Genomic DNA, 24,845 nt, shown 5'->3' with positions numbered 1-24,845 from the left:
TGTTTGTGCTCGCTCTGCCGTGGACCCCCCCCCCCCCGCGCTGCCGGCCACCGGGCGCCCGGCCGACACCAGGCCTTACGAGGCTGTTCTGAGCCGCCGCCGCCGCCACCACTGCCGATGACCTGCTGCACCCGCTCCGTGCTCACACTGATGCTGTTCGATATGCAGCGTGGGCCGCGTAGGAGTCACAACACTCCTTTAAACACTCGCTCTCTGTGGCTCAGTGGAGCTCACTGCTGAATTTAGCTCCTCGGCTCCGTCTTTTACTATCTTCTCTCCAACTGCTCCCTTTCTTGCTGCGTTGCGTTTTTCAGTCTAGCTGGTGCATGTTTTTTTATATCATATATTTCTGTGTGCGCAGACTTTTTATTTGTTCTGTACTCTTTGTCCTTCTTGCACCTCCCCGTGCAGCTCCCTTTTTGTCTTGATTAGCGCATCACAAGGACGCATCGCTGGGATGCACACAACCTGCAGACGCGTAGCCTCAGTTGCTTTCTCTCCGTCTAATCTCTCTCTCTTTCACAAGCCGTCTTCCACCCGCTCATTTCTCCGCACAAACAGAAAAATCTGCTTTCTTAATAAATCCTGTGGGAGGAGAAAATAATTGCCTAGTTTATGTGCCTCCTCAGCCTAAAAAAGGCTCTGCTGAGGAGTGTACGGCCCCTGTAGCCCCAGGCCAGTCGTTGCCTAAAGCCACACTGCAGCGGGATCCGGGATGAAGGCAGAACAGATTAAATGAGCCAGGAGTCATTGGAGCCCCAAGGGCACCCCATTTTGCCCCAATTAATTGTGTTTGTCAGAGCGTGAAAGTCCAAGGTCCCTTCTCTGGCAATAAGGAGAGATGACAGAAAGGTCTGGTGCAGCTTACTAGTGCCTCCCCCTCCCAGGCGTTTGCCCTCCTTGTCCCCTTCCTGAGGCGTCCCAGCACCTGCCTGAGGCTCCAGGTACATTCAGCGCTCACACCGGCGAGTCTGAGCCGCAGTCGTTTAAAGTTCACACTTGGAAGTTTAATTTAGTGGTTAATTCAAACCGCTGTCTGCGGTCTCAGCGAGCTGATTGCATTTCAGCCAATTATGGCTGCTTTGGAAGCGGCCTTGGATGTTCTGTAACGCAACACGGCTTGTGACTGCGAGGGGCTCGAGGGGCTCCGGGTTATTGTGAATGTAATTGTGTGGAACTAAACAATAGCACATCATCCGCACAGAAAGGCTGAGGTTGGTCCAGTGCATCGCCTACTGATGTGTTTGTGTGCCTTTGTGCATTGCTGTCACCTTTTGGGCAGATATTTATTACACACACCTGAAGAAGAAGTGTCTTTATAATGTAACTTACTACTGGCGGAGGAGACGCTGCCGTGTTTCTGCTGAGGTAATTTAGCTCCTGTTCAGATTTTGAATTTGGCTTTGGACCATTTCTACTGTGAGACTCTGGTCCCGTTTGGACCTTAAAAACCAACAGACCTCTCACCTGAGCCCTCGGTTACTGCAGGGATTGTTTGAACTGTTTATAAAAACGCTTAATTATAAGTCAGAGACAACTCCTTGGGTCCAGCAACGGCAAAAGGGCTGAACTACAGTAGCTGAGAGCTGGTTTCTGTCCTGTCCTCACACATAGATGCACACACACCACGAACAAAGAGAGAAAGAAGCAGAAAGCCTTTTATCATCAGTCACATCAAATTATTAGGAAGGCTAATATGGAAATGGGACAATAGTGTTGCACAGGTTCACGTTGCTCCACTGAAATGGAAAAGCTTTCAGCAGCTCAACTCACAAGGTTTACCAGGGAGTGGAGCGTCCAGCTCTCCTTTTCCATAACAGTCGGATGGTTTGTTTTCACGCTGGCAGCCATGTTCATAGGTGGCAGCACTGCACATCATTATAAACACCGCTTTATAACACGGCTCAGCCATAGAAATATTATCTAAATATAAACCATGAAACCTGCATTGATAGAAACAACTCTTATGTTTAGAAGGGGCTGCTTTGCCTTTAATTCCTATCTTCCCCACTCAGGAGACTGATCTTAAACAGGTTTTTAAGGGAATACGCTGCTCTTTGTTGACACCAATTCGTTAGCAGAGCACGCGGTAAGTAGAAGGTACGGAATAATTCATTTCCTAAAGGTCCCCTCAGGTTAGCGGGGAATCTCAGAGCTTTGCTGGTGAAGGCGGCGCAGGCGGCTCTCGAGCAAACGCTGGAGCATATGCGTCCGCGGAGTAGGAAGGGGAGCGCGTGGAACAAAGTAGAGTTCATGTGCAACATCCCAGCGGCTCCCGCTGCTTTCTGGTTTGTCAGCACCAACGGAGACGCAGACGCAGACCAGCAGCAGAGTCAGTGAGTTTACACAGACATGAGTCTACAGACAGGCAGCGATGACGTGGATCTGGGCTTCCATGTGCTCTATATACAGATATACAGTATATATAAGTGTGTGTGTGTGTGTGTGTGTGTGTGTGTGTGTGTGTGTGTGTGTGTGTGTGTGTGTGTGTGTGTGTGTGTGTGTGGGTCTTGTGCTTGTTGTTGCTTCTTGCTGTTGTCTATTCCTTCTCAGCAATGTTGAAATGTTTTGACAGAACAATTGGCCTCAACATACACAGCTCAGTGGAAGGAATGTCAGGCCGTGACAGTCCAAGTTTACCGCGCGTGTCGGTTTGTCTGCCTGTGTGAATGTGTAAATATGTGTATATTAGTAAGTGCTGTAGTGTGTGTGTGTGTGTGTGTGTGTGTGTGTGTGTGTGTGTGTGTGTGTGTGTGTGTGTGTGTGTGTGTGTGTGTGTGTGTGTGTGTGTGTGCAGACAACCCAGACCTGCTGCACCTATGAAGAGCACTAGAATAGCTTGTTTTCCCTCTCAGCTCTCAATATTAGCGATGACGTGGGTTTAATTTGTGCAGGAAACTGACCCTTTAATAAACAGAGCGAGACGCTGCAAACGTAGACGTCAGGAATAGGGATGAGGTCTGCACGAAAGTCGGGCATCCAGCCATTTCTCTTTCCCGCTGTGAATGCTCTGCTCTCCTCTCTGAGTTATAAATACTTTATGAGCAGACGTCATTTTTATTCATTTTCTGTTGTGAGCTCCAATAGTAAGAACCTGTTAGACTCATGCGGCGTTCATAAGCACCCCTTCGCTACAGTTAAACCCCCCTCTCATGGACGGAGGATCAACAGATAGATGGAAATACGAAGGATGCCGGATTGAACGGACAGAGATGTGTTTATCCCAGTGCCGGTGGGGGGGAGGGCAGAGACTGGCTGGCGAACCAGCTGCTCGGGTGAGGAGGTGGCAACAGGGGGATCAGAAGACTAGAACAGCCAGCTGGAGAGGGCAGAGATCAGTGCATGGGGAGCGGTAGACAGGACCACGCACGCGGCTGTCAGGCTTCAGACACAGGTGGGTTCTGGGTAAAGTCTAGTGGGAGGACTGAGAGAATGTGAGCGAGGCTCAAAGTAGATGAGGGGATGAAGAGAAGCCGGTGTGTAAACATGTCAGCACATGTGTTACAGCTGTAAGCAATGCGTACATGTGTGTTGGTCTGAAAGAACATGGCCGCAGACAGGTGTCGCATCCTACACAGTCACACACAGGAACACAATGGATTGCGTCTGGCTTTCCAGCACGCATTATGTGCTTGTGCTGGTCTGGACGGGAGCCAGACAGGGATCGCAGCCAAAGAAGGAAGAGTTTAATACAGCGCACGTCTTAAAGGGAGGGCGCGGGAGCAGCTCATCTGCCCACAGAGAGCGGCAGGGGTGAGCGCAATCCCTTTAAGTGGACACAGAGCCAGTTAAGAGGCAATCACACGAGCAGGAGACTAAATAAGTCGTCTGCCAAAGCCGCCACCGCCGCCAACACTTTCACAATAAAACCACAGAAATTCCGCATTAACGCGTTTGAGAAGAATATTTCTCCTCGCTGAGAGTTTAAAGTGTCTTCAAATATTTATGAGACATTTGAAGTTTATGCATGTGATTAGTGTCTATGGCTTTAAAGCTCACACATCACACTGACATCAGCAATCGGATTAATACCTATATCTGTCCTGACGAGTCATGTTATGCTGGAAGATCTGACGCTGCTCAGTATGTGACGACGGACACCTTTAAGAAGGAAGGAGACACTCACGCCTGTTTATTAGTGCCTCGTTTGAAGCCAGTTTGTTAGTGACAAGATCATTAGCGACACATTATATCTTTTTTATCTAAACCTTGGAAGTAACTTAGTGATGTTTCTTGTGTTGCTTCTGCTGAATGATGCTCTGGATACAGGGCTGAGACGGTCTAAACCGAGGAGACATTTTAATGTGCAAATTTTGATCAATGCATAAATAAAACCCCTCTAATATTAGTTTAATGTTTCATCACGAAAAAATGATGAATAAATGAAATGTGATGATCTTAAATGGGAACACGTTATGCAAGTTTGAATGTAAGCATTAAAAATTCAGACATTAATGTGTGAAAAAAAAATTAACATATTACTGTACAGATTTTTTAGTGGTTACGGTTTAGTCGCCCAGCTGTTCTCTGATTGGACCAGAGCAGATTGAATCTGTGTCAGTCATCACAGCTAGCCCACTAATGATCTCTGCTGGATCCAAATGTTGCGCCTCTACATTTGCGAGGAGCTGTGGGGGCCACATGCAGGTCTTTGATTTGTTCCGTAGCCTCAGGTTTGTAATTAAGGAGCAGAATTTCTGGTAGACGTCATTATTAGCCTGAGTCAAGTTCAATAAACATTAAGATTTAACGGAATATATTAAATAAGTTAAATAATAGACATGTTTAGCATTCTGCTGTGATTTGATAGTATCTGGAGACATTACATGCTGATACAGTGGTTATGTGCTGCATTAGAGACGCTTGTCTGATGGATTAGCATCAGCAGCATTAGCACGGATGGTGATGGAAATGATTTCTGATGCCTGGATCACCCTGTTTATCCTTCACAGCTGATCCTATTACAACACAAACGCGTCAAACGTGCGTGTTTGATTCATGTGTGTTTGTGCCCGCATACGTCGCGCATCACATAATATGGTGGGGGTTTAAGGTGCCCACAGCGTGTTTGAGTTCACCGCCTCCGTCACTCATCCATATGGCTTCTAATTGGCTTCTAGTGTGCGTTAACAAGCTGTTGTTTTCATGGAGGCGTGTCCAGAGGGAGATGCGGTTTTCTTTCCTCACAGTCATTCAGACTCCACCTTCATTCCTTCCAGCCAACCTTTGAAGGTTATTTTAATGTCTGACCTCGAGGACAAGCTGACCTCTCTGAAACTTCTCGTTCTCTCTCTGTCGCTCCCAAATCAGTCCAGACACACAATCAGACAAAATCAATGCATAAAATGTAAGTAAGGTCGGCTCAAACGGCCTCACCCTCAAAAGACCTCAGCCGTCTGTTCTGACAGGCAGCACATCCGTCTACTGCAGCTTAGTCTGCATTCAAGTCCAGCGTGGGTCTTTATAATTACCTGCTGGGTTTGGCAGGTGTTTCAGTTCCGACCGCGCTTTATTTAAGTCTACAGTGAACCGGAGTCACAGTCGCTGTAACACAAGCCCGCTTCTCTTCACAGGACATGTCAGGAGACATGACAAGCTAATTCTCCCGTTTAAACCCAACCTGGCAACCCAACACGACACCCACACCCATCTGACTACATGATCCGGCGACACCTGTGCAGACGGCCAAAGATCAAATGGCTGCGATTCACTCATTAACCTACATATCTATTCTGATTAGCGAGGATCTGGGTAGAGTTGCAGTCGGGGCTGAACTCTATCTGGATATAGGCTTACAGAGGGAGCCCAGACGTAACCTGGCCCACAACTGGAGGGGCAGCGTGTCAGTTCAAAGGCGGCTTGTTCAGCAGGGGAGGAAGACGCTGGCGATGAATTAGTGATGAGGCAGAAGGCGCCGAAGCACGTAGGGAAATAATGTCAGCGCACTGTAAACAGTGTGTGTGTGTGTGTGTGTGTGTGTGTGTGTGTGTGTGTGTGTGTGTGTGTGTGTGTGTGTGTGTGTGTGTGTGCCTCTGTGTGTGTGTGTGTGTGTGTGTGTGTGTGTGTGTGTGTGTGTGTGTGTGTGTGTGTGTGTGTGTGTGTGTGTGTGTGTGTGTGGGCTGGTTCGTGAGTGTGGACGTGGGAGCGATGTTTGCGCTGCTGTAAAGTGCATTCGCGGGGAACTGTACCACGTATATTTACAGTGACACTCGACAGCTTATTTCTTGCGCCCACGCAGCCAAACAAACACACCTACGCTCTCCCTTCCACCCACCGCCCCCCCCTGCCCCCACCTGTCTGCGCCGCCGCGCTCAGCTCTCTTTCCTGTTCTGAGTCACCGGCCCATTTGGAGCGCGCGCACGCACGCGCAGCACTGACGCAAAAAAACACACACTCACACATACAGGTGACAAATTCCAATAAAGCCCAGAGCAGTTTTCCTGTATGTGCACAGACGCGCCGACATTCGCTCCGTCCCCGGGGGGCGCCGCGCATCCACTCCACCCCAGCAAAGAGGCCGTCACTGGGCCCCTCACTCCCACAGGTGCCCTGCCTGGAGCTCACCTGTTATCACTGCTTCCTCCTGTGCCTGAAGCTTTCCCTCGACTGCCCAGGGTGGCCCCTCTTCTGAATATCCTACACACACACACACACACACACACACACACACACACACCAATCACACATGCCACTCTCGACAGGCGGTGAAATAGGACAGGAGGCTGGGCTGGAGACACCTCTCCTGAGTCCCAGTGATGCCCTAGTTTCTCCTGCAGCCTACTTTTCTCCACTAACACACACATCCAGACGACTACCTTCATCCCTTCTGACAGACAGACTGTTGCTATTAACTACTGCCATGCTCGGTTTGCCTGAATATTGCTGCGTGCGTGCCGCTGTGATCCCTGGACCTGCGTGCGCAGCCGCGTTTTCGGTGCCGCCCGTCTGAGCCAGCGTTCACCGGATTCACTTTGACTTTTGGTGGATAGAGGTGTCAGGCTGCGCTGACATGTTATTTCCTCCGACGCGCCGACCAGACAGCACACTGACCAGCCCAAAGCGAATTTACAGGCACCAGCCAGCTCTCATTAGCTGCATTGACTGGCTCTCCATCAGACTTGGTCATAGATCAGTACAGTCGATGCTGCCGTTGCGCCGGACGCTGATGAGAAGAGCCATGTTCACAGTCAGTAAGTCAGACAGAGTAAAACAGTGTGTGATAAGCGGTGCCTGCGGCGGACCAATATTCTTGGCCAGAGATAAACAATCTGACAGAGACATCTTTGATTCAAGGAGAGATGAGCAGTGAATTGTGTGCATCAACTCCGGCTCCTGCCTGAATTCAGCGAAGGCGTGAGACTGACCCTCATCGGATTGTCCTTTGTGTTTGTGAAGTTAAATGTATTTTTAACTCTTCAATGTGTATTTTAAAACCTTGGAGCATGAAAAGACTGCCTCTATTCCTCTAAAGCTGTGGCGTTCACACACATAGTTGAGTGTGAATTACACTTAAATCAAACGGGCTGAGTGTTCACCCCGGATAAGTTAGATTAGCGCTAAATGCTAACCGCGCTGGCCCTGCTACCACAAATGTGTTTTGCTGTCACTAATGGGTAATGGAGCATTGCTCCAATGTAACCTGCCGCTGATGTTAATGTAACCCTTTTAACCACAGTGACACAACTCCGCATGCCGCTCAGCGGTGCAGCACTTCCTACGTCGCCATGACAACAGGCAGCATCAAAGAGCAGAGACGAGTCCTCGTCGGTGCCCGGTGGAGGATCGGATCATAACATTTAATAACAAGAGAGTATTTCGGGATCTACTCGAAGCGATGGAGCACAACTTTACAATGTCTAAGAAGATTTAAGTGAGACTCAATGAGAGAACGCATGTAACGTGTTTATATTTGGAGCTGGCTGAATGGGAACAATTTAATCAACAGTCTGTGAGCGACAGCTTCTGTAACACTGGAACACGGGAAGTCAGGCGCGAACAGGCGATCAGAGCTTAATTAATTCCCACCTCCTTTTGGGAGAAAGTTCAATACTGTACTTCAGTGAAGTTAATCATTCCAGACCCGCTGCTCCACCAGGGCCCGCGAGAGCCTGTTTTTAGATCCGGCTTGTTGGCACATCTGGCCACTTATTGACCTACTGACTTAACTAGGTAGCAGTCGCTGCCAGTGGGGTGAAAAGAAGCTGCAGCGAACTAACTCCATCAACTCTGACTTTTGGTGTTATTGTATCACTGTTGCAACAGAGAGGGGAACACAGGAACAGTAACCACTGTGCATGTGCATGTGCATGTGCATGTGCAGCCCGGGCGCACACACAGCAACACACATGCATACGAACGCTCGCGCTAAGCCTCACAAACCACACGCTCCACTCTCTGACTGCAGGAAACGCTCCGGCCAAGTTAAACAAATTCAATCACTGTGACCTGAATGGGAGGCAGAGGAGCTCTGACATCCTGAAATGTGCTTTACTGTCCTCTTTCCCTTTTTCTATCAATTTATTTCTCCTCTCTCTGTCTCATTTGGTGCCAGTCTCTGCCGAGGTCACCCTCGAATCCCACAGGGGTGCCTCCCCCGTTTTATTTCCTCCTCACTTCAGTCTCTTTGTCCACATTTGCATTCCTCTCGCTTCCTCTTCCTTTAATGTTTTTTTTCCAGCCTCTGTGTCTGTTGCTGCTTCTCTTTGATCCCTGTGTGAAATCTGTGCTGGGACCAGGCAAACAGTCGCCTTGCTGTCACGACCACGGGCTCGCTGCTGAGTAGAGATGACCTTTGACCTCTTGTGCCCCGACCTTTCTCGCGCCCGCTCCTCTCGGCACCACTCTTATCTTTCCAGAGAGCCTTGTTTCGTCTCATATCTGGACGTTCTACCAGCGTTCAAGCACAGGGGCAACATAAAACTGCTACAGTGAAGAAGAAGAAGCTCGTATAGAATCATAACTCTTAGTGAAGATGAGGCTGTTGGGATTGTCATTAGAGGCTCGTGTTGTAAATATGTTTTTGGGCCGTGCCTCCTTTGTGCTTTTGTTGTGTTTTGGCCTCATTGCACAAAAAACTGCATTTACACATTTCTCTATGAATCCATGATTCAACCTAACTCCACTACTTCTTACAGACTTACTGCAGGTTATCGAACGTGTTTTAGCAGCTTCGCCTGTTGGCAGTCGAAGGAGTGTGCACTTCACCACGCTCGCATACATTGAATGTTTTCCATATGCACAGACACAGACGCACAACTGTGTTTGTGACACGGCGGCGTCCTGTGAATCAGGCCGTGCGCCGGCAGCGCGAGCACCGGGGACGTCCCTATCTCAGATGTAATTCATATTTAAATGCTGTTATGCTCCCTCTCTTCTGGTAATTGCGTTTGCACTTCCTGGTTACTCTTGGAAGTGGATTCACTGAAGCGTTCTGTTGATAGCAGTCTGGTAATCGCTAATTACAAAGACAGGCACACACGCGTACACGAGCGCAGACACACGCGCCCATTCACACACACAAACGAGCAAAGCGTGTAACGGGCTCCCTGGTTATTATTCACCGGCTCCCTGGCAAGTGAGCGCACTCGCGCTGCTTCTGTAACATCTGTAACATCACGTCTAGGTTCCTTAAGAGACGTCTGGAAGATTGGATGTGGCTTTGCCTCGTTCTCTTTCGACTTTCTGAAGCATGGAACTGTGAGCAGCAGCGCGATGTTTGGAAACCACTAGTTGCTAACAATCTCTTAATCAATGTAAATACCTCAAATGTCTTTAAATCTTAAGCCTGAGTCACTACCACAACGCCGATGCAGCCTCAGTCACGACTGCCACCTGTCAATCAAATTACAAAACCTATGTAATGACTATACACATGCATAAGCATAACCTTGCTTTAAACAGCCTGGACCGACTACATTCATTCAGTGCAGGGATGTGACACTGCAGCAGTTTCTTGGACCCTCTGGTAAAACAAATTCTAAATTACACTGCTCTTATATAAAAAGTTCCCTTCCAACTCATAATGCAGCCAAGCGGACGTGTGACAAAGAGCAACGGCAGCAATAGCTCTGTATGATCCACTGTGAGATTGGTTGTGAGTGATGATAATGACCTTTCCTCCGTGCAGTGGGAGAGTAATGCCCTTCACTTTATCAGCTTATCTGTGCTTCTCCAATTCCATTCCCATCACTTGATAAATGTAAATGAAGGAGTCACCTAAGGCTTGAAGCCGCGGAGCTTCTCCGACGCGGGTGAAAACACCGTTACAATTGAATGTGATTTTCAAGAATGAAATATTCAGATGCCTTCACTAAACAAGGTTTAGATTTTTTAAGCTTTTAAAACTGTTCCAATCATTCACATCCAGGTTTCTGTTGCAGAGTTGCCCCGAACAAGGTCACTGCTCATTAGCATGCTGCTCAAAGGCAGCAGGCTAACGCTCCAGCCACTCTGCTGGAAAACTCTTCATTTCTACAACCTTGCGTTGTGAATGAGTGAATGGGAGGTTGGAGTGGCTTCGGGTTTTGTACCACATTGTTCCTGTTTGTACTTTCTGCGTTTAAAGGGGAAGTTAATGACAACCTGGTTTCCAATCAGCAAATCATGTGTGTGTATTTATTCTAAAATTTGTTATAATATTGACAGTCGATGTGAAAAGAACATTTTGTTATTGCTATTAAATGTAACATTATTAAATGTATTACAGTAAATGAATCTATATTGTACTCAGACAGAGGTAATTTCGCTCAGCAGAGTGGGAGTGTTTGCTTTTCTAGGATCATCTCAGCGAGAGAGACATTTTTATTCTCTCTTTACTTTCGCAGTACGCACACTTGTTAAGCAATCAATTTTCCGACTTAAGTCTTAGTCGAGCCCCAGAAATGAGCGTTGCAATCGGAGTTCATTCTGTGTTGAGCTGTCTTAAGGGAAAACTGGGGATGATATAGCGCCAGTGTATCTGATTTAACTCACATTAAGACATTTTACTGGAGAATATTTAACCAAGCGTATCAGATCCTTTAGCTTCCACGCTATGCGACTCACTCTCCTCCACACAGCCGTGCTCCCTGTTTGTGTCTCTACCTGTTCCTCCGCCTACTTATGCGTTTACTGAGGCGACATTTGTGGGGGTGATTATAGATGGTCGCCCCGTCCACGAGGAGCCATGGATCATCAGAGTTACTTCCCTCTGATGGAATGGCCATGAAATGTCAAATGAGAGGACAGATGAATGAATGGTTAAGGGTTAGAGGCCCGGAGAGACAATCTTTCTCTCTGCTGAACCCCAAAGAGCTAAGCTTCATTGGCTTGTGACAGGGTTTCCACCACCACTTATGAATATTTTCAGGAGGCGTCATCATTTATGGCTGCCACCGTAGCACGTGTATTTCTCAAAGTCAGTGCATATGAATTGGTAAATATGCTGAAATGACTCTTCTCTCCTCAACCAGGATAAGAATAGGAAACTGAAATATGATCATATATTCAGCAAAGTTTTTGGTAGACGCAGGTACAAATCAATGCAGCATTACAGTGTGTTAGGCTTTGTCTGGCAAAGACAAATATATAACATAAATAATATATATCAGATTAATTTATTGTAAATAAACATTGTAATAAAGCCCAACAGGAAAGTTTAGACTCAATTAATGTTCAAAGAGCCAGTTGGACCTTAAATTTGTAGAGTTTGTGCTGTTTTGTAACAGCGTTCTGAGTAAAGCACTTAAATGGCCACGTTTTTGTATTTGCAGCTGGACGTCTGATGGTGGCTATTTTAAGCCGTCCTTTTATGGGACTCATATCCATCAGTGCATCAGCTACCTCGCTGACCTGCCTCTCTCAGATGCTGCTCTGATCGTTGTCTGGGCCTCGTATCAGAGGCTGCATTGTTCATCCTGCAAACAATGTCTTTTGCAAACTCTGCACCTAAATGCTTTTTTGCACCATATTGAATGTTATCGTCCGAACGCATTCTATGTTACTGAAGCTTGCCTAGCTTGTCGTGTTGCATTGCATGCTGGGAACAGACCATATGACTATCATTGTATCACATTCCTGAACGTAGTGAAACTATTGCTCTGAGTGGTGCAGAGAACGTTAGTATCGGTGTGAAAAGAGCGTGTGAACAGGCGCTATATGCGGTTGCTCTCCGTGGTGCTGAAATGGCTGAGGTTACTAAGGGCTTGTTTATAACGTAAGTGTTTTCGTTTTGATTCTGCTTTTAGCTTTGCCTGCAAAAATAACTGCCGCTGAATTCTTTGTGAAAGCGCTGCCGATATAAAACGTTTCGCCTCGAGTTGCGTCCACGGGGCGAGAGCAACAGCTCGCCAGTAATAGAATAATGGCTGCGCCTTCTGGCCGCGCTCGCTCGCGTTGCATAATTTCAATCACATGACGCGCGCTGGATGTGCTGGTCTCAGGACGGCTCAGTGGCTGTTCATTAGCTTCAGAGTTAGTAATTCAACAAAACAGTAGGTGTGTGTTTTGATGCATGTCATTTGCCGCCAGGGTGCTTTGCCCTTCACGCTTTCCTCCTGCAACATAATTGTGCTGCTACAGCGACTGGTTCGCAGCCCTCACTCTCACGCGCTACACAGCATTAACACCACCTGACGGTGTTAATGTCAACGGGCGAATACGTTTATTGCCCAAAGCTGTGATTCTGTTTAAATGCTTTTCTGCCTCATGTCTCACTGTGTATGTTTAATGTCCCTGCACATGTAGTTGAGCGCGCACAAATTAAATATGCAGTATACGCATGCTCCAAACACACTTACCTACTCACCGGGAGCAGATTTATTGCCTCCTCCGGTGCGTGTTCTCAGGTCTCCCGAGGGGTCAGTCCGCTGCAGGGGACTGTGGTCCGAACAGAATCACTTAGACGGTATCTGAAGGGAACAGAGGGAAATTGCAAAGGGAATCACAGAGGAGTTTGGTCTGTAAATAGAAATCCGACCCTAAACAGTCCTGCTCTCTCTCTCTTTTTCTCTCTCTCTCTCTCTCTCTCTCTCCCTCTCTCTGTGTTTTGCCATTTCATCCCTTTTTAATAGAGCCCTTCAATCTTGAATATCAGTTAAAGTTATGGTCTTGTTGGTCGTACATCAAAGCAGTTTATGATCCACATAGTGAAAGCGAATTCGGGCAATAAATATTTATTTGCAACTCAGCGGAGATCAGTTAATCTCACGCCTTTTGCGCAGATGGCTTGAATACGATAAAATGCTAGCATGATCGCTCTCACACAGCACGTCACGCCTGTGTCATGCGTATGTTAACTGCGGGAGGATGCGTCGCGCTCTCTTGACCTGACATGAATCTGTGAGTCAGCTGTCGGGCCGTCTCTGATATGTCTATCCATCACACGCACTTTCACAAGCGCAACCAGCCCCCTCCATTACACCCAACCTCTCCTTCCCAGACCTTTATGATTCTAACTCAGAGATGATGGGGCCTGGCAACCCTGACCGAGGGCTGACCTGCCCACCTGCACTAGGGCTGTGTTTGTTTTTTTAATAAGGACAAGTGATGGACAGAGGTTCCACAAGGACATGGAAGTAACACAGAGAGGAAAAGAACAAGAAGGAAGCTGTGTGTTTACTTGTCTGCACACGGTTGAAACATTAAGTTTGTTTAAGGGTGAGGGCGTCATTCTTTCCTAAGACCCATCTCCACCTTCTGTGCCGCGTCCCGGAGTCAGACGCAGCCCCAGAATTCACCCAAGCAGGAAGCAGAGGAACGACACCTAACCTGTCTTATCGCGCGCTGGCACGTGCATCCTCACGCCATCTATTAAAGCTTTCGCTCCCTCTAATGCCTGCGCCCGGCGTTATCTCTGCGCCGCGTATAATGGCCCAGCGATGGTATCAAAGACAGACCAGCTTGACTAAATGGGTGCGGCAAATTGACTGTAGTATTAGGAGAGAAGGGCCTCTATCTGATAGGATCACATTAAAGAAGGCTTGCAGATGAATATGATTAGCTTTTCACTCCTCCTAATGGAAAGCTCTTCTGAGGAGGGGAGGAGATAAAATGTTTTCAGTGACAGGGCCTCTGTAGCGCTGATGGGATTGTTATTGCCTAATTTGGGTAAAAAGGCCATTAAAGTTCTTGGACGGAGCCGTGAATGTTCTGTGTGCAGACACTGTGTGTGAGACCTCAGCAGCGTCACACTGGGCACAGTTCGGCCCAAATCTGGGCCTAATGGGTGCGAGGGTCCATCTCAAACCAACCAAATGTGAGTGTGTGTGGTTCACGTGAGTGTGTGTGTGAGGCTTCAGCCGTTTTTCTGTCACCAACAGACTGCACGACGTCTTAAGCAGATTATGGTTCATTTATGGAGAGCCTCTGGGGAACAAGTCCTAAAATAACAACTGGTGCTACTCTCTGTGATCCGTCAGTGGATGCGGTTTCTTGATATATGTGAGACTGGGAAGTTCCCACTAAGTGCTGAGGAGTGGTTTTTAGCTCTTGGATGTCTTTACTACACAGCCTCAGGTTGCTGTGAAGCCTTAACACTAGTGGCATTTATAAGATTTATAAGATTTGTGCTTTTACATAATGACACATTTTGATTGGTTTCTCATGTTCACTTCATATTCCTTCTAGAAGTGTATTTACATACAACATACTGCTTCCTTCCTATGCACAAGTAGCTTGAACCCAGTAACTCCACCTCTCGGCGCTGTTTGCTCTGTTTCTGACGCGTCCGACGAGGCTGCACATTTGTGCGAGACATGTTTGCTGATGAGCCCGTAGGTTAATCATCATCTCACGTCTGCGTTTACCCAAGAGAATCAGCAATATGGACACATCCACACGTCAGGCACATGTGCCGGGTAGCAACACAGTCGATTGGAAGCTTTATTCGGGTCACTTGTTGCTTCTAGTTCGATTTAAACCCACTAATAAATTTTTGTTTACCGGAAAAACAAGAACAAATGACCTGCTCTTTTTATGTATGAATAATAAATGAAGACCGTTAGAAACAAATGCTGCTTTTGCAGCTGAAGTTCTGCTGTTTTACTGTAGCACTTGAGTTTCTCTCTGTCACTGGTGATTCTCCGGCGGCTTCGTCCTCGGGGGGTTAAAAAGGGGATTTAATACAGTTATTGTAATTGTGTCGTCTGTCTTTGAAGTCAAAAAAAGAGATCGGGTTTGACTTGCAAATGTTTCATATCGCATCGGGCTAAATGACTTTTGGGAAATGTCCCTGGCATTCGCTGCGTCCTCATCTTTGTCTCCTGCAAAGGTTAATGGCATCAGTTTTCAGAAAATGAGCCGGCGCCGTGTTGTGGGACACAGTCCGCGGGTCCAGCGTCGCTCTGGTGCAGATGTAGACGCGCAGCAGAGGAACTGCAGCGAGAAAGATGAAGGACGTGGACATGATGGAGGCACAGGCGGCAGCCGCAGTCCTAGTTACTGTATCTGTGTCTCTGTTTCTGCGCGACGCGTGACCTACAGCCGGAGGAGTGAGCTGCCAGACGAGGATCCGGTCCAAAACGCACGTTTGCCTGAAACCTTGTCTCTCTCCCTCCCTGTCGCCTCTCAGGTACGGAGACATGGTGCCCAAGACGATCGCAGGAAAGATCTTCGGTTCAATCTGCTCTCTGAGCGGCGTGCTGGTAATCGCCCTGCCTGTTCCTGTCATCGTGTCCAACTTCAGCCGCATCTATCACCAGAACCAGAGAGCGGACAAGCGACGGGCGCAGAAGGTTCAGGTGAACACAGTTTTACTTCCGCTGACGTGGGTTAAAGCTCACATGTCCGATACGCTTCCCGGCCGACCCGGCAGAACCAGCAGCTCCAACACATAGACACAGCCAATGATTCACTCACCGAAGCTTTTGAACAAATATATAATAAGAAAATCATTTATAAACAGGTTTTCTGCTCCAAGCTGGAAGGTAATAGCACCTTCCAGGTTGCCAGGTTTGTGAAAATGCGCTGGTAAGTGTTGTGCTGCCGGCGGAAGTCTGAGCTCTTTAAATCATCAGGAAGACCTTCTAATGAAACACTTAGCAAAAAAACAGATTAGCTGCGTTTTTAGCTCGTGAATAATAAATATTTAATACTATAGAGAGAGTATTAAGATTCAGGCCTTTAAAGCTAGAATTCTGAGCCTCATACATTCAACTTGATCTGAATTAAACATCTTTAACTTTATATATAAGAAACATGGATGAGGTGCGGGTTCCTTCAAACCAAATCATCTTTCATTTAAAGTAGGTGAACTCGGGTCAGGATGTAAATATCAACAGTCCTTGGGAGGAGGTTTTATCCTTGTACTGCAATAAAAACTAAACCGATTATGTAAACTGGCGGCAGGTTTGAAGATCCCATCTTCCTTTGGGTAAACAGCCGAGCCCTCGGCCCTTAAAATAATCACGTTGCCGAGTGTCCGTGAACCAACCTGGGGAGCAGCATGGGCGGACACGCGTTCAAAGCCGGCTCTAATCACGGTTTGAGGGCAGCCTGTTATTTTTCCTCGCGGAGGCAGATTATGGTGTGTTTGTTTGTGTGGACGAGGCGAACCTGCGCACACTGACACACACTGACACACACTGACACACACTGACACACACTGACACACACTGACACTGAGCGCCGCGCACTCATCACTCTGCTCCACAACTTTCCCGGCGCCGCTTCCATTACTCGCGTCTCTGCTGCTCTGCCAGCGTCCATTTCCTCACCTCTCCCCACTTCCTGTGATCACTGTCATCCATCTTGGCGGCCCGGTTGTAGGTTAAGTCTGTTTAACGCCCCGCGGCTCGACCGCGACCCGGCCGCCGCCCGTGTTTTTTTTAACTAAGCGTGACCCGGTCTGAAAAGCAGCACTCTGGTGTAACACAGACAGGCGTGCGAGGAGGAGGAGGAGGATGTGCACAGCGGGGACTCAAATAAGGTTAGAAGGCTTGGAAAGTGATCTAGATAAGAAACAGGTTGGAAACGATGTGTTGACACAGAAAAAGAGACGAGGCTGGAGGGGAGGAGGGAGCGGAGCAGGCGGGAGCTGGAGGCGCTGTGTGTCCTGATGCTGTGCTCCTTCCTGAAATAGCCCTCACCCTGAAGAAGGTGTGCATCTGTGTGTGTGTGTGTGTGTGTGTGTGTGTGTGTGTGTGTGTGTGTGTGTGTGTGTGTGTGTGTGTGTGTGTGTGTGTGTGTGTGTGTGTGTGTCTGTCTGTCTGTCTGTCTGTCTGTCTTTCTGTGTGTGTGTGCGTGCGTGTGTGTGTGTGTCTGTCTGTCTGTCTGTCTGTCTGTCTGTCTGTCTGTCTGTCTGTCTGTCTTTCTGTGTGTGTGTGTGTGTGTGTGTGTGTGCGTGCGTGCGTGTGTGTGTGTGTCTGTCTGTCTGTCTGTCTGTCTGTCTGTCTGTCTTTCTGTGTGTGTGTGTGTGTGTGTGTCTGTCTGTCTGTCTGTCTTTCTGTGTGTGTGTGCGTGCGTGCGTGTGTGTCTGTCTGTCTGTCTGTCTTTCTGTGTGTGTGTGTGTGTGCGTGCGTGCGTGCGTGCGTGCGTGCGTGTGTGTGTGTCTGTCTGTCTGTCTGTCTGTCTGTCTGTCTTTCTGTGTGTGTGTGTGTGTGTCTGTCTGTCTGTCTGTCTGTCTGTCTGTCTGTCTGTCTGTCTGTCTTTCTGTGTGTGTGTGTGTGTGCGTGCGTGCGTGTGTGTGTGTCTGTCTGTCTTTCTGTGTGTGTGTGTGTGTGTGTGTGTGTGTGTGTGTGTCTGTCTGTCTGTCTGTCTGTCTGTCTGTCTGTCTTTCTGTGTGTGTGTGTGTGTGCGTGCGTGCGTGTGTGTGTGTCTGTCTGTCTTTCTGTGTGTGTGTGTGTGTGTGTGTGTGTGTGTGTGTGTGTGTGTGTGTGTCTGTCTGTCTGTCTGTCTGTCTGTCTGTCTGTCTGTCTGTCTGTACAGTACCCCACGCTTCCTGTCCCCTCAGGTTTGACCTTCCTGTGCGCTCTCCGCCCACACTGTGCTGCAGTGTCCTGGACTCTGATTGGTTTAACCCCCCACCACAGACCAGCGTAGCGTGACCGCGCCGTCGCCATTAACCGGTGTAAACGCCTCCCGCGGGCGCCTGAACGCCTCCCTGCCTGCAGTGGAGTCCGTCCGGCCACGGGGGCCTTCGCCGTTTCGTATCCGCGTGACTGCGATGTCGTATCATCATAATATTCCACCTGGATGCCTTGATCGCTGGGAGATTTATTACCGCAGCAAATCAAGGTCTTAGCGCCAAAGATGATGAAAGATTTGCAAATGTGATATTTTAGGGAGTTTAGGCGGATCTGTGCACCATCTCCGTCTTTAATTAGCCCACAGGATTAAGTGTTGCTTAGCATTTAAGCTTCTGTGCTTAAAACCAGCGGAGCATGTCTGGAATTACATATTGTGCTGGCTTTAGTGGCGGAAGCTGTGGAAATTATTCGATTTCACGTCCCAGCTGGGTGTCGGCTACATCAACCTCTGCCGAGCTTTGAGCTGGAAGTCAGGCTTACGCTCCCAGACTGCAGGTCTCTACAACCACTGGATGGATGACATCCATGGTTCCCAAGCAATGAATCCTAATGACCTTTGTGACCCCTGACCTTTGGCTTGAAATGAATGTTAGATGGATGGTGATCAGCTGCAATCAAACCTGCTTTCCTGCTAACATTAGCATTTAGCTTTGAACCCCACTCAGGATATGAATTAGCTGCTCTTTACAGCCACGGGTGCTGGTGGCGGAGCCCAGTGAGGACTACATCACATCCATTTGGCGTTATCTGACTTTTAATGCCATAAAGGAGCGTATTGTCAGGCTAGAGGGCGTATGATTGAGCCATTATTTTGCAATGGTCCACAGTTCCTCTGCTAACGACAGCTGGTTCCCCACCCGAGCCATGAATTACTCAGGCACTCACGTCCCTAAATGCCCGACTACCACTGTCTACGTACCATACAGTGTTCTTCAATGCTCCATAACCTTAATGACACGTGACCTTTGCGGCCATTAAGACAACCATTTAGCAAGTGTCACTGGTCATTTACCTTAACAAAATGTCGTTTGCGCAGGGTTTATTGCCTGCATGTGGACATATTTCAGGGAAAATTCATTCTCCCTCAGATCATTTCTTAGAATAAGACTATGTTTAACTGAGAGTAAAATGGGGAAGAGCCGGTGGAGATTGGCTTTCACAGTACTTAACTGCTGAGGGGAGAAGGGAAGGAGGGGCCGAGAAGAACACTCTTCTTCCAGAGGTAAGAATCTGGAAGAAATATTGTCTTTGTGTGAGAAACAGGACAAGGCACAGAAATAGTGTCTCTCAGTTACATGATGTAGGAGTCCACGTAAAAGGAAACGCTGGGGTGGTTGGATGAGTCACCAAACATAACAGACTGCAGTTTGTTCCACGTTTCCAAACACCAGCTCTTCCTGATGCTGTGTCTTTTCACTGGAGCTTTGCCACAGTCGCTCTTTAACACGTGGTGATCATTGGAATCATCATGATCCACAAACAAACAGGTGATTTTATGCCTAAACGTGACCAGACATTAAATATAACTTTTTTTTACCAGCTGCCCTGATGCGTTGCTGTCGCATTGGCTCAGGTTGTCGTAGCTGGAACACAGTGAAAACAAATCCCCTCCGCTGTCTCCTTCCCTGGATTCTACCAGCCTTCGCTCTAAATCATCTCTCCGCTGTTTCTCGCCTCCCTCCGCAGGTGGAGATGGCGTCTGACTGAGAGCGTTTTGCCCTTCTAGATAATCAATAAAGTCGCTTTCAGGCGACCAAAGAGAAGGATGGGATGTTGACAGTGCAGCTCACAAAGGAGGGTCAAGAGTGGTGCTATGAATTATGTCCCGACCACCAGCTTCAGCCCAGCTTTGCAGACAGAGCTGTCCTCTATGAGGAGGAGGTGATTCAAGCTTAGCACAGGTATTCTGTCTGAGTGCTGTTAGTCTGAGGTTAAGCTGCCTCACCCTCACACTCGAAATCTGAGGGTCAGAGAATCAATACCTGCTTTCACCAGATCCCACATGGACTTCCTAAAAGTCGGCCATTCCCAAATTCCTCACTCCTCGTTCTCTCTCTCTCGACAGTGTCTTTGTTTGTGTCTTTTATAGTATTGCAACACACCTCAGAGGACGTAACTGACATAAAAGCATAAAAGCAGGTTTTGCAGAGTGGCAGCTGCTAAACACAAGCTGCCTCTTCCTCCTCCTCCTCCTCCTCCTCCTCCTCCTCGTGGGCAGGCCCGAGGCCCAGCCTAGTCTGCTCTCGTTGCTCTATTGCTTCTCACCGACGCTGTAACTCACAAGGTGCCATGAATTTTTTAAACTTTTACTTTCAACTAAAAAATGAACTTCTAACTAAACTTGCCGCCGATGCTCGGCGGAGCCTCGCGAGCGGGCGTGTAGCATTTTTTAATCATTGGAGAATGCGCCGGCTTCGATCGCGTAGCTGGCAGCGAGTCGTCTCCGAACGAAGCATCTGTGCTGGCTCACATCCTATAGCTGTAATCTTTAAAGTGGGATTGATCTTAAATCAGGGCTCCGTGGCAGCAAGAACCGAAACAAAGAGGAAAAAATGTGTTTGAGAAGAGCTGGACTGTTTCATGTGGTGATAGGGAGGCGCCGTCCCGACGCCCGCTTGGCAGCGGTTCCAGTGTATTAGATTAACGCACGCTGTTAAAAGTCACACTGAAGTTTATCTGTTACAGTATGAAAATATCCACAATCTTTGCTCAACATTAGTTTCGTTTTACTTTGTATTTTTTTTAAGAAAAAAAGCAGGAAGATGTGCTCCTGTTGCACGTTTTTTTAGTTTTGTTCTTCCAGAACGAGTCGGCGTCTGTGTCAGCGTGTCTTAACTGCGTTGAAAAATGCGTTGCCAGATTGGAGCAGAGGTTTTTAAGCGAGTGAGAAAAACTGGAATTCGTCTAAATTACATTTCCTCTGTCTACAGTGACAGAGGACTTGTTTCCATGTGGCCAATCAATTTCCTCAAACGCGAAACATATTTGTGGAAAGTAAACGCAACGTTTTATTGCATGCAGGCGGCTCCAGTCGACCGTGCTCTGCTCATCAGCCTCGTACAGAGCACGTGTGACTGTCTGTGCATCTGTGTGAAGGAACGCGCAGCAGAGCTTTGGGTGGGGAGTCCAGCGCGTAGGGCCTGTGTCCATGGTTCCCTCCCAATGATGCGTCAGCAGCAATTCAGACTTAATCTGTCACGATGTGGCTCTGCCTCAACACAGACGGGCCTTAGACGCGAGCACCCGGGTCCCAAAGGTCCCAGGAATCTATCAGAGAGTTGCAGAAGGTAGATTTAATCTAGCGCGACGTGTTCTTAGCATCCCCTCCTTAACCCCAGCGCTGCCTGGCAACCGTTGCCATGTCGCCTCCTCAGGCTCCTCTTAGAGTGACTGTCCCATCCCATTGGCCGAGCGCGATGCCAGAGTGTGCGTACGGAGGGGCGACCACGGAGGCACCAGCACCGAGGAGGAGCTCGTCACGGACGGCGGGGGGGGGGGGGGGGGGGGGGGGGGGGGGGGGGGGGGGGGGGGGGGGTGACACAATCATAAAGCTGGAGGAGAACGTAAACAATGTGAGGCCGCTGCATTATAGACCGACCGCTGAGCACGGGCGGTCACTGGTGCCCAGTTTCTCTCCCCTGCCTCTCTTTAAATGACTAAATCACAGCATGCGCTGCCTGCAGGTCAGCGAACATGAGCGCGTTTCAAATGAGCGGATGAGCTTGAATCTCCATACTCTGCTGGGATCACACATGGCCTGGCTGCATCTGCATGTAAATTCGGCTACAGAGACCAAGCAGGCTGCAAAGCCACATACAGATTTATGCAAAGACACATGCACGCACCCAGTTACCCTCCTCATCGTTTGCACAGATCACTCCCAGTTTATCTTCAATGCATCGCTTGTGAAAGGCGCATCAGTGAAGGCAGTGAAGGAGTGAAGGCTTCACATTCCGGCTTCGGCACACCTGTGTTTTCACACAGGCCGGGCTGCAGGAGCCGAGGTGTTTACCAGCGGACGCGCGTCTCGGTTAGAGCCAAGCAGCGTCGTTCCACTGCGTCCACTGATGGATGAGGACGCACTCACAGACTGGAGCCCAGCTGTTCTGCCTCACGTCCCTTCGCTTCCTGTTGCTCTCTGCTGCAAAGTGCCGTGCGACAGTTTGACTGAGCGCGGAAAAGAGGCCGAACCGCGCTCGCCGCGCTCCGCCGGCTCCATGACTGAAGACGCATTTAAGCCGACGCAGACATATTGGCTCGGGAGTAAAGATGTAAAGCATTATGGGCTCGGACTCTTCGATTTATTTTCACGCAGGAAAGAAAAAAACAGCTAACAGCAGCACAAACAACATAAATGAACTGAATTAGAAGTGTGAAGTACAGAATGACACTGGACTGTTTGAATCAAAGGTCAGAGTGAGGCTTCAGCAGCACATTGATTAATATGATCACAACCCAAACATTAAGTGTGACAGCAGTCGCTCTGACAGGATGTGGTCTAACAGGTGCTCTCTGTCGTCTCTTGCAGAAAGCGCGCCTGGCGAGGATTCGCATCTCCAAGACCGGAAGCTCCAACGCCTTCCTGCACAGCAAGCGCAACGGCCTGTTCAACGAAGCCCTGGAACTCACGGTGCGTGAAGCCTCCGCGCGCTCCACCGAGGTTTGCCCGCGGTTTCACTCCGGGTTGCGTAGCGTTTGAGCATCCGCGCCCGCTTGAAAACGCAGCGGGGATAGTTGTCAGTTCTTAGAACGCGGCTGATGTCATTCCATCGGCGCCACCTCTGACGCCAGCCTCCTGAGCCCAGCTGCCCAGCTGAGGAACAGGCTCTGGGCCGTGCAGCAGGAAATGTAAACACAACTCAAGGATGTTCCGTGCTTTGCCAGAACGCTGCGGTTCACAGGCACTACGGTGGCCTGAGGCTGACAAAACAAAAACAAGTCCCTCTCCTTCGCCTTCAATCTCCCTCTGCCTCCCCGAGTATCTATTGCTTTCTCTACAGCTGCGGTGCCGAGGACGGACCCAGAATGACAACATTGCTCACACTCCAGATACGGCTGAATAATGCATTACATTTTTATGTATAGCGCAAAACATAGGGTTTCCTGCAGGGACTGCAGCACTGTGTGAAGGATTTATACCAGCTGCCGTAAACCCTCAACTGTGCTAATAAAGTTGCATTATACGATTCAAGGTTAATTCACTTTGCAGGAGTTATGAGCACAACAACAAACTATTAATGAATCAAACAATGGGGCGAATCACGTCGTCAGTAACACGTTGACGGTGCAGATCCAGCTGCTTCCACCCGGTACAGTACTGATCCAAACAGAGCGCTGATATAGACCTGTACAGCAGGACCGAAATAACTGCTCCTAAACACCTGCGTTGGATCGCAGGCGCCAGCGCAGGTGAGTCGCATCATCGGAACAGAACCAGTCAGCAGAGAAGCTTCTGCTTACGCCAACGGGTGCTTTTCTTAGCGTACGGGACACGTGCACCTTCCACACACGGGCGGCATCGAGGCACGAGCTTCTGCCTTGTTCTGTAAACAGTTCAAGCTTCAGACTCACTGGGAAACACTGACGCAAGCCGCTGAAAGGCCGTCGACGTGAAGCTCTGCGGCAGCAGCAGCGACGGCCGCCACGCTTGGCTCCACAGCCTCCAAACCCTCCTCAGATGCAAGGGCTCCCTATGAGGCATGACATCATTCTGCTGAATTACATCCAAAAAGGCACAGTTAGGCAATTTCAGAAAACTAATAACTGAATATCAAAAGCTTTTTAATATATTACAAATATTAGATTTTAGGATGGGGTCATTTTAATGAATATTATCTGTATTCTTTGCTCAACATAAAAGTTTTCTTGTGACAAAAAAGCTTATCTGGAGCTAATAATATTACATGGATTTAACATTTTAAACAACTGTCTTATAGGAATCTCCCCTGAAGCCCACACAGTCCGGTCAAATCCACCACAGAACTAGACGTGACACACAGTTGGTTCAACGCAGACACACACGCGAGTTAAGATGTAAACAGGCCGCGGCGAGAAAAATAAGGAGTTATTAAGCTTTAATTTGCCCAAAGCCAGGATTTACAATAGCAGAGATGGAGGCGAAGTGTCGCCGTGGATATTGTTGTGACCTGTACATACTGTATCTCCATTAGGGCTAAGTCGTGCTGGGAGCCTCCCTCCCGGCACGGATCAGAGCCGCGGCTCTGCTGATGTTCACAGACGTGGCTCAGGGTCGACGCTCGCGCTGCCCAACTATGAACACTAGTAAAACTCTACCTGTCTGTTCTCCTTTTGTCTCCTTCTCCCACTGAAGCAACTTCCGTACAAGATGAACCTTTCAGACCAGGTACTGGGACAGCCGCCGGCCGCACACCTCCCACATCTGATCCGTGTCTGCGTGACAGAGAACGGGAGCACGGCGGTCACTTCCTGTGTGCATGTGTGTGTCTTACAGAGCTCCACCGAGGACGACCAGCGGCTAAGTAAGTCCACGTCTCTGTTAGAGAGCCAGCATCACCACCTGCTGCACTGCCTGGAGAAAACCACTGTGAGTACAGGCACCTTCCCACCTCATATCTCACTCTATATGTGTGGTAGCGATAGACACATAGATTCAGATGTTTGAATTTCAGAATAAAAGCCCTGAAGCGTGCAGGCTCCCGTTGCTCGCTCATTAGCTAACAGTCAGCGACAGCCAGGCCCAACGTGTGTACAGCTATTAGTGAGCGCGGCCCAGCGTAGCGTGATGTCCACCACACTCATCGGCTCCCGTGCTGCCGTGTGAGCGCTGAGTGCTCCAGCTCTGCATAATTTAAAACACGCAGC

At 48.7% G+C, this 24,845-nt stretch overlaps 1 protein-coding gene across 2 annotated transcripts in view; it reads left to right on the top strand.

The window, feature by feature from the left end:
- The window catches only part of kcnd3 (potassium voltage-gated channel, Shal-related subfamily, member 3), a 65,293-nt gene that overhangs the window by 36,508 nt on the left and 3,940 nt on the right, over positions 1-24,845 (top strand). For both annotated transcript variants that reach the window (XM_029155883.3, XM_055510399.1), the window contains 4 exons: positions 15,548-15,716; positions 22,531-22,632; positions 24,334-24,366; positions 24,475-24,567. In XM_029155883.3, coding sequence (XP_029011716.1) covers positions 15,548-15,716; positions 22,531-22,632; positions 24,334-24,366; positions 24,475-24,567 — 397 coding nt within the window. The remainder of the gene's footprint in view (positions 1-15,547; positions 15,717-22,530; positions 22,633-24,333; positions 24,367-24,474; positions 24,568-24,845) is intronic.

The sequence above is a fragment of the Betta splendens genome, chromosome 7, assembly GCF_900634795.4.
Source record: "Betta splendens chromosome 7, fBetSpl5.4, whole genome shotgun sequence".
In the NCBI taxonomy this organism is placed as follows: Eukaryota; Metazoa; Chordata; class Actinopteri; order Anabantiformes; family Osphronemidae; genus Betta; species Betta splendens.
The sequence above is the reverse complement of the archived record's forward strand: the minus strand, read 5'-3'. Positions and strand labels throughout refer to the sequence as shown.